We start from the raw sequence: 10,094 nt of genomic DNA, 5'->3' as shown, positions 1-10,094 counted from the left end.
AACAACTGGTGTTTTGAAATTTATAATAAGTTAAAAATTTCTTTAACTTCTTCTTATCCACTCCACGTGTCTTCTTTCTTTTCAGTTTGCGGATTTATTCTGTGGGTATCTTTGTTGTCTTCATAAGTTGTGATGGACAAATGACAATGCTTGTTGTTCGCTAAACCTCTACCGGCCACCAGTAAAGTTTTTTGGAAAGTGGATGGCTCTTCATCAACTTCTTAATATGTTTCTGTTTTGAGAGTATTTCCAAATAATAAATGATTTTACGAGTTAATTTGGACCTATGTTGTCTTAAGTTTTACATTTTTTTTGTTTGTTTTTCCATTGTTTAATAAGTTTTCAGTTTTAGAAGTTTTTGTTTGCTCTTGTAGCACGTTTTTAGTCTTGCTTATGCATGTAACCTTAGTTTTACAAGTGATTTTATGGATAGTTTTGTTGTCGTCCTCTCTAGTTTAGTGAATGCTTGATTCTTTTGTCGATTTTTGCTCGCTGTTTTGGACCATTTGGGGTTGATTCTCTTATCGTATTAAGTGCTTGCAATCACTCCAGATATGTCGTGCTTGAGTTGTGATGAAGCCAATTGTCAACATGTTATGATGTTCTATTGATATTAAGGGCTAGTTTGGATGGGCGGTGTGTTTACCTCCGGTGAGGTTAAAAATAGTGGTGGCGGTGAGATTAGTTATTGTAGCGGTGAGATTGGGTACTGTAGCGGTGAGATTAGAAATAATGGTGGAGTGTGTGTTTGGATTCAAACGCAGCTGTAGCGGTGAGGTGAGAATGAAAAATGACTATTAAGGACATCAGATTAGAATTGATATATAATAGAAGTTATTTAAATTATTTTACTTTTTTAAAATTATTAAAATATGCAAATTCATTTAATAAAATATTAAAATATATCTTCCAATATTTTAATGAATTATATAATTAATTTAAATTAATTATTAGATAAAATGATAATTATTTTTAATTTTTTATAGTTATAATTAATTTTTTTTATAACAATGATAAATATTATTTTCACAAATAATAACATTATACTTGGATCTAATTTTGAAGTATCTAAACGGATGATTTTTAATAAAAAAAATATAGTAACATAAGACATAACAAGTTTCATTATTACTAGAAATTAGGTTATGATACAAAATGTGTTTACAAATATTGATTCATTAAACTAGTTGCAATGGTTTCCCTTAACATTGTGATTTCAAGGTCACTTTCTCTGTTAGAAGAACTCGATTCACCTCTGTCAAACTGGCTTGAAGAGACTGGCATGTCCGGTATATTCTCAAATTCTCGAAAATCCTCATCATTTGACCAAGCATGTCTTCGAATGTAATTATGCAAAACCATTGTTGCAATAACTATTAAAACTTGCTTGTCGAATGAGTAACTTGGAATATCTCTTAATATTGGCCTTTTTTTTTTCCACACTCCAAATGTTCGTTCAATCACAGAGCGTAACGAAGAATGGGCATGATTAAAGATTTCTTTTTTTTCCAGATACTTGATGATTACCTCGACGGAAATCAGGTAAATGATATCGTTCCCCCCTATATGGACCTAGAAAACCTGCCATTTGTGAATATCCGGAATCCACAAGATAATATTTTCCTGCAAAAAAAGTAAAACATAATATCAAGTTTAAAATAAATTAAAAATTTTAATATTTTTTATGTAAAAAGTAATTAAAAAATTAAAGTTCGACCTGGTGGAGGGTGTGGAAACTTCAACTCTTGCTTTTTAAGTGCTTGCAAAAAATTCTATTATCATGTGCTGTTCCTTCCCAACCAGGAAATGCAAAAATAAAGCACATGTTGAAGTCACAAGCTGCCATAATATTTTGAGTTGGTTCACCTTTCCGTCCGATATAAGGTATTTGAGAAGAAGGCGAAATGCATGCTTTTATGTGTGTTCTATCTATGGCCCCAATACAATCCTTTAAAATAAATACAAGTAATGAGATAAAAGTTAGAAATAATTTATGTTTTAAAAATATAAAGATTGTGTAAATTTTACCTTAAAGTGAGGCCAATATCTTGTATCATGTCGAATATGGTTCGGTACTTCCTCGAATTGACCTTCAATGGGTTTAATCGTGTCTATTCCCATTCGAGCAAATATATGCAACATATCAGTAAAAATTCGACTAACAGTTTCCGCAGATCGTTGAAATCGCTCTGTTGCATTTGAATTTGATTCTCTATTTCCAAGAATGTACAATGATAATGCTAACTTCTCCATCGCCGATACTTTCCCATTCTTTAAGCCATAATTTGTTTGCAAATCATGCAACAATCTGTGAAATATATTTTTTTGCATCCTAAAACTAATCATGCAACGATCATCGTGCCCATTTAATACTTCATCCACCCACATTTGACCAGTATAATTTGAATCCATACGCGGTTGCATAGTGAAATAAGTTTCATGGTGTACCAATACACTGCTTAACACATATTCTTCCTCATTATGATAATTGTTGTGCTCAACTTGGGTAACAATTGTGGCTATTCTTCGTTGAGCTTCTTCACTTAATTCAGAGGTATCATAATTCATATCAAAACTATTATACATATTGTTAAATTCATCCATAACCTGAAAAAGTAATCAAATGAAAATAAATCCTTTAAAATCTCGTGACATTCTATACAACACAAAAACTTGATTAAAAGCATAACATAAAAATACCAAACATAAAAAGTAGCATACATTAGTTTTACATATAAAAAGTAGTATAGTTATATTACAATAATATTTCTAAGGAGCTGATGGTGGAGGTGGTTGATGGTATGGTTGGAAGGGAAATGAGGATGTTGCTACCAAGGATGAAAATGATGCAATTGGATTTTATTCAGCATACTCACGTCGAAGCCACCAAACCCTATCATCTGGATCTAAGTTCAAAAACATTTCTCGTTTCACCGGTATTTGGAACATTTTGGTGGCAAAATAGTACAGTTCATCTCTTTTTGGAATTTCGTCTCCCAAAGCACGCAAAGCATCCATTGCATTTGAAATAGTATATTGAGAGTGAGGAAAAATAATTTCATTCACTGACTTCCTTGGACTAGCCATACTCTCACACAATTTCTCAATCTGAGTAGTTAATGTATTTCTTGATGATTTTCTACTTGAACTTGATTTTTTCCCTTACCGTGTACAGCCCCAAGTGTTTGCTTTCTTCGATTAGGGATTTCATGAGAAGGGTTTGATGGTACCTCATCAGGGGGAATACCTTCATTCTCGTTACTATGTTCATCTGAATCACCAAATCCCTTATAAGGTGCATCATCTCCCATAGGAACCCCACTTGGAAGAACACCAGACGAAGGTGCCCATGCGTTCTCTCCGGTGGCTACAATGCCACCAAACATTTGCCACATTAACTCATTCAATCGTGGCTCAATTCCTTTCTTCTTAAATCCTTTAAAATCAGGATTTTCCTACATAAAATGCTAAATGTTAAATGTTATACTAAGATTTTTATAATTGTAAATTATTAATTTCAATAAACTTTATGCATTAAAATAATGATAAAGTTAACACTAACCTGTATTTTTGTAGCCCACCATTCTTCGGTAGCATCGACCGTCTTTTTAGATGGACACCATCCAATACCTATAGATTCCTTAAGCAACTCCCTCCATAACCTCTATTCCTTTTTTAATGTATCCCACTTATTTTTCAATTGAGGTTTTCCATAACTTTTTTGTGTTTTTGCTTGAAAAAGAGCAATGACATTTTCCCATCCTTTTGAGTTTAGATGAGTTGTCGGTCTATTGCCAGCATTGACTTCATTCACGCAAAGTTCACAAAATATCAACGTCAACTCATCACCCCAAACAGCTTTTGTTGCTAAGCTACTATCTCCCTCCACAAAATTTCGTGTCTTTACCATCTATTTTTATTTTGATTTTAAATGTCAATAGACATAAAACCATAAATATATAATTAGATACAAAAGCAGTGGTGATTAATTTCATTGGAAATGTATAACTCTTTAGCAATAAGTCCTACATCATTACACTAAGGGAATATTCGTACTCTAATCACAAGTAATGCAAAATAGCTTTTGTGTTTATCTGCTATTTGAGTTAAAAGTCTTTTATTCTCTATTACTTGTGTACTTAATTTTATCTACCTTTTCCTTTCAATTTTAATTGCTTGTTGATGATGTTCAAGAGGCTAGTATTGGCTAATGAAGTTTGCAAAGTCCTTATTGCATGCAAGGTAGCAAAAATTTAAAAGCAATTGGCTTTGCATGTCAGCCACATGCACTTGCATATGCATACATACATGTACCGAATTTGCCAATAAGGGCTCAGTAGCTTTTGTTTTTTTCGTATATGCTTTCCATTATGTTATCATTGCTTAAGCACTTAAAGTTTGTGTATGAAAATACAGTAACTTGAACAAACAAACTAATATAATGTATGAAAATACTTATCCTTCAAAATTTTTTTATGAACCTCTAAGTTGTAACCTTTAATAAAAATGTTGGTTAAAACCTTTAATATATGAAAGTGGAGAGTTGCAAATTTTTTAATTGACTACTTTATATATTTTTTATTTTTAAAATACACTACATATATTTTTTATTTTTAAAATACACTACATATATTTTTTTTACTTTTAAAATACACTACATATATATATTTAAAATACACTACATATATATTTTTTATTTTTAAAATACACTACATATTTTTTTTACTTTTAAAATACACTACATATATATATATTTTAAAATACACTACATATATATTTTTTATTTTTAAAATATAGTACATATATTTTTTTATTTTTAAAATACACTACATATATTTTTTTTATTTTTAAAATACACTACACGTATTTTTTAATTTCTAAAATTTTAAATACAATGCAATTTCTCCATTCCCATCTCCCATCTTCCCTCATTCCCCTCTTCCACCGTACCCTCCTCCCATTTCCTATTCCCATGCAATACCCATTCCAATTTCCCATTCCACCGTGCCATCCTCCCATTTCCCATTCCCATCTCCCCTCTTCCATCGATTCCCCTCTTCCACCGTGCCCTCCTCCCATTTCCCATTCCCATGCAATACCCATTCCCATTTCCCATTTCCCATTCCCATTCCCATTATCAACAATACCAACAGCAGTAGCAGCAACAACAGAAATAGCAACAAGGGTGTAAATCGGATGAGGTTAAAACGATCTGGGTTGGTGACCTTGTTCATTGGATGGATGAAACTTTTCTCCATGGTTGCTTCTCTCATACCGGCGAGGTATAAGCAAATACAATAGTGTGGTTATAGCATGAAATTGATAGATGCATGTATTGTCATGAATCTTACACTAGATCTTTTTTTGTTTTATGTTTTGAGGAATCTGTTGGTTTTAGTACTTTGCTGCCTTTTTTGTTTGCGGGGTTTAAAGATAAGTTAAGGTTTGAGGTTTTTTACTAATATTTGTGGTTTATGTTTTTAATGTAATTACAGTTTTAGAAAATAATCTGCCTTTATGGCCTAAAACTTTTTGCCCAGAACATTAAAGCTAATTAATTTAAAGACAAGGATTGTTTTTAATTGAAGCTAAACAGATGAATAGACCGTATAGTTGATTGCCATTATAAAATAAAATTGGATAATTGCCAAAAGTCAATTTAAGCTGTGTTGTAGACTGCCTGGATGATTAGCTTTTGGTTAAAAGCAGTTTACATCTCGTTTCATAAACATGGAAATTTAATAATAAGAAAAAAGACCTCTTATTTCACATCAAAACTTTGCTGCTGATGCTTTCAAGAAAAAGAACAAGCTTTGCAGCAGTAGGAATCATAGTTGTTATAAAACTAGACATGTAATGACTTTTCATGTTGGGTGTTAATTAGGGGAGATAGGCTGGATTATGAAATCAATTATGCTTAAAATTCATTTTCCCCTGCTACATGGACTCCTCCTCAACACTCAGAATTTTTGTTTAATATAGGCTTTTTAATGTAGATAACTTGTTGAACACATAAAATAAGATCCTCTTGTTTTTGTTTAATATAGGCTTTGGATCAGGTGTCTTAGCTCGCTTTGTTGTGGAGTGGGAATCGGGTAAAGAAGGTTGCACAATGCATGTGTCTCCTGATCAACTTTGGCCTCATACCAAGGTTCGATTTTTTTCTTATTTTGTTTTTTTCCTCTTTCTTTTAAAATAATTTCCTCAATTCTTTTCTCATACTATTTTACTTATGTTCCTTAGTATCATTTGTCAGCCACTTTGTTTCTTCAACATTTCTTTTCTTATGTCATATTAAAAATTTCATGGATTAAGATGCTATGTTGGCTCATTTTGTTGCTTGGTATGGTATCATTTATTTCCTGAATTTTTTAGAATTACTTGTGCCATGGTGGTTTACTTCTATGCTCGGGTAAAATCTTTTATACCTTTGTTAGCTTTTGTTTTTTTTATTAAGATTTGCTGATTCTTAGCACATATAGATCAATTTTTCATCCTTTTTCTTTTTATGCTTTACTTCATTCTAGTACTTCGGCAAACTCATAGATTTTACATGTTCTATAATTTTTGTTAACATCATTAGAAAATCTGAAATGCATCACTGCAATTGTTAAGGTGTATTCTGTTAATATTATCTATTATTTCTGTCTCGATGCTTAAGGCCTGGTATGTTGAAGTTATCTCCATTCCTTATTTTTTGGCAGATTTGTTACTGGAAATTATAGGTTGTAATGACTTTTTGGAGTCCTTTTACTTGATTTATTTTCCATTCATCTTTCTAAAGGATTTAATAATGCAGGTATTTTAGCTTTTGGATTTGTGCATAAGATTACTACCTTTGAGAAGACAGCTGAATTTCAGGTCAATGAATTAAATCTCCTTCTTCCTAAATTGATTGGTTTGTAATTTTTATCATTTATAGCTTGTTTGCAGTTTTTGATCTGTTTAATTACTTGACTAGTGTTCTTTGTTTATATATAGTCAGGGATATATATATTGAATGGGGACTGATGCTATTGAAGTAGGGGAGACTCCATTTGACTCCTATCCTAGTTCCTTTGAAGTACTATTTTCGACTTCCTTTCACTTTTTTTTCTGTTCTAACTTTGAATCTATTGTATAATTTGATCGTTATCGGGAATAATTACATGCATTTGTTTGTGTTTTTTCTTTGCTTAAGCAAGTGTTAAAAGCCTTGGAAATTTGATTTGTGCCCTACAAGCTTTAAGTTATAATGTTTTTGAGTTTAGATGTTTAGGTAATTTCATTGTGTATGACTTAAAATTATAGTTAGTAATAATATTACTGTAAACCATGCTAAATTATAGGTCCAAAGATCAAAAGATAAAATGTTGCTACCTATAGGATAAGGTCAATATATCATTTAGAACCAGACTACTCAAAAGAAAAGCAATAACAATAACAACAATAATAACAGTGAGTGACAGCAAACCATCTCACTTTGAAGGAAGAATAACACTTTCTAACCAACCGTCCAAATGTAGACTTCCCCTGTCAATAGAGAAAAAAGGTAAATGTTGAGCATGAGAAAATAGAGGGAAAAAAACACAAGATATCTCTAACTTGTTAGTTTGATAGAGGAAACAGAATATCCTAAGCTCCCACAACCAAGAACAAAGTAAAAAAGAGGGGAGAAACTAGCAAAAACGAGGGACAAACCAGTAAACAAGAGAGAAACCAGCAAGAACGAGGGGAGATTTCTGCTGTTTTGTTCCCAAATCTGAAAACAAATAAGATTGGGAAAGAAATTAGTTTAACATCTAAGGATAAAATGGTAAATTAATAAATTAAAGTAATGGTATTATTGTCTCCTAAATATGTCTATTGCCCCAGCTTGTCCTAACTGCTGCTTTATCCACCAGTCAGCCCAAGGCTGTCCAGTGCAGTAGAAATCTCTCACTGTGCTGGCAGCCAACACATCCAAAGGCTGTCTCAGTTGACTCCAATGCAGTCAGACTGATATTAAAGGAGAAAAAATCCACCGCACTGTTGTGCGTTGCCATCCAAAGGGGGCCTAAGGCTAAAGCCTTTGTTATGTTGATGCTTATTTTTCATCATCTACGACGAGTATTTATTATTATTTTATTTGAATTGTATAATTCCATCCATTGAATAAATTAATGAACTTACCTTTCAAAATTTTTTCTTTATTAATAATTGTGTGTAAATAATAAATTAATTTATTATATTAAATTGAAACGGTATAAAATATGGGAAAAATGCAAAACAACCGAATGATGGGTAAATTTTATGACAAGTCTACTAGTGTCAAAACTCAGAGAACACTCAAAATAAAAGAAAAAAAGAAAACAGAGGGGCAAACGGTGGCTTGTTCACGTTGCGCAGCCCACATGGTTGATTGTAGTAGCTGCCTGTCTCTGAGGGGGCACGTACTTGACGGGATTAGGCCCCACGCTCACCGCCTTCTCGCATCGACAGCTCAACAACCCCCCATTCCCTGATTTCTTCTTCCCCCCTTTGCCAACCGCTGTGATGTTCTCCTCCGCTTCACCACACCCTTCTGCCGTCGTCACGCTCCAATCTATGCTTGCCTCGCTCGGCTCGTAACACTCCGACATCATCGGCGAAGCTGCTGCTGCTAATACCATCGATCTTCTTATATTAAAGCTGGAGGCCTCTTCCATCGAATCTCGACGATGGTACAGTGGATTTGACATGGTCTGGCCCTGGGTGGTCGTGGAAAAGCTCTCGATTTCGAACAAGTCTGAGCTGGTATCACTGCCAACATCATCGTCAGTTATGGACACCAGTTTCTTTGGAACAGATATAGATGATGATTGGTCAGAAGGTCGGAACACCTCCAACGAGTCTCGAGGTGGATCCTCACCACCATCATTAAGGGAGTTATGATTTCTATTTAGCGGCACTGCCATTTTAAGACGGGATGATGTTGGTTGTTGATTAAGTATTGGAAAGGTGAAACCAGCTACAGCTGTCCCGGAGTAGTCATCACTTATCATCAGGGGCCTTGGTCTTGCTGATGCTGAAACCGAAGCTACCACACGCTGTCGCCCTAAGCTGGAATCAAATTGATTCTCTGCTGACATCCTGTGAGGATTAGAGGCTAATAATCTCTCTTCCCGTTTATTATCTCCGTCAGCAACGCTTGAACTTTTCTGATTCATGCCCAAGGGTGTTTTGGGCTCAACTTGAACGGATTTGTTGCCGGAGCAGGGACAGCTTCGGCCCCAAAGCCATTTCAATTTACCACACCCTTTTCTCTTGTGATCAGTGGTAGGATTTTTCATGGTCATAGACACCGCAATGGCGCCAGGAGGATTCGACAAAAGACCAGTCTGGCTATTCCAGCTAGCCTCTGATGAAGCCGTTGGAGTTGCATGGAAAGAACGAACTCGGTAGGTCATGCCATAGCCATAGCCATAGCCATAGCCGTCGGCACAAGAGGTGGAGGAAACATCACGCTGGGGCGCTGATGAAATAGGATCTAATTCCAGGTTGGGCATGTTAAGCGGGGAAACCCTCTTGCACACTCTGATATCGCTGTTGGTTTCGTTGAAGTATCTCTGGGCATCGAAAATGCTAATCTCAGTGCCCTCATCTGCTCTGAGTTTGGCTTTGTGTTGGACGGAGGAACTGCAAGAAAGGGAAGGTTCAAGTCCCTGTTCCAAGGAGCGTTCTTCAGAGCTTACTACACCATTCATAGTTTGCATTAGTTTTAGTATAATTAATCACTAGGAAAGAAAGAAAGAAAGAAAGGCAATAATAGATATATGGTTGTAGTATTGCCTCTGAAATTCCATATTTACAGGTATATGTAGAGGTTTGATACGAAGTTTGTCCAAAACATCAATCATACGCCTAGCTAGGAGGCATACTCACAGCACCTGCAGTGAAAATTTACCAAATAATTAAACCAACATTCCCTGTTCTTTTTCACACATACATATATGGGATTTAAGCTTTAATCCAAAGCCGCAAGATCCAAGAAATTGGAGAGTCGGCAGCTCATTTACGTCCATTAGAATTTATAATATTTTTATATGATTACTCATCCTATCATTCTAAATTGTAGTTTTTACTCACCTAAACTT

General features: G+C 34.4%; 1 protein-coding gene and 1 long non-coding RNA gene across 2 annotated transcripts; one reads left to right on the top strand and one right to left on the bottom strand.

The window, feature by feature from the left end:
- The first annotated feature begins 6,802 nt into the window (after positions 1 to 6,802).
- LOC107943397 (uncharacterized) lies at positions 6,803 to 7,153 on the top strand. Its single transcript, XR_005912343.1, has 2 exons — positions 6,803 to 6,861; positions 6,982 to 7,153. It is a non-coding gene; the product is annotated as an uncharacterized lncRNA (long non-coding RNA).
- Positions 7,154 to 8,185: 1,032 nt separating this feature from the next.
- Positions 8,186 to 9,938, bottom strand: LOC107943396 (protein PHYTOCHROME KINASE SUBSTRATE 4). Its single transcript, XM_016877148.2, has one exon. It carries the CDS (start codon positions 9,711 to 9,713, stop codon positions 8,355 to 8,357), a length of 1,359 nt encoding a protein of 452 aa, XP_016732637.1. The 5' UTR covers positions 9,714 to 9,938; the 3' UTR covers positions 8,186 to 8,354.
- Between the last annotated feature and the right edge of the window lie 156 nt (positions 9,939 to 10,094).

The sequence above is a fragment of the Gossypium hirsutum genome, chromosome D04 (assembly GCF_007990345.1).
Source record: "Gossypium hirsutum isolate 1008001.06 chromosome D04, Gossypium_hirsutum_v2.1, whole genome shotgun sequence".
Classification (NCBI taxonomy): domain Eukaryota; kingdom Viridiplantae; phylum Streptophyta; class Magnoliopsida; order Malvales; family Malvaceae; genus Gossypium; species Gossypium hirsutum.
This window is presented reverse-complemented; position numbering and strand designations above follow the sequence as displayed.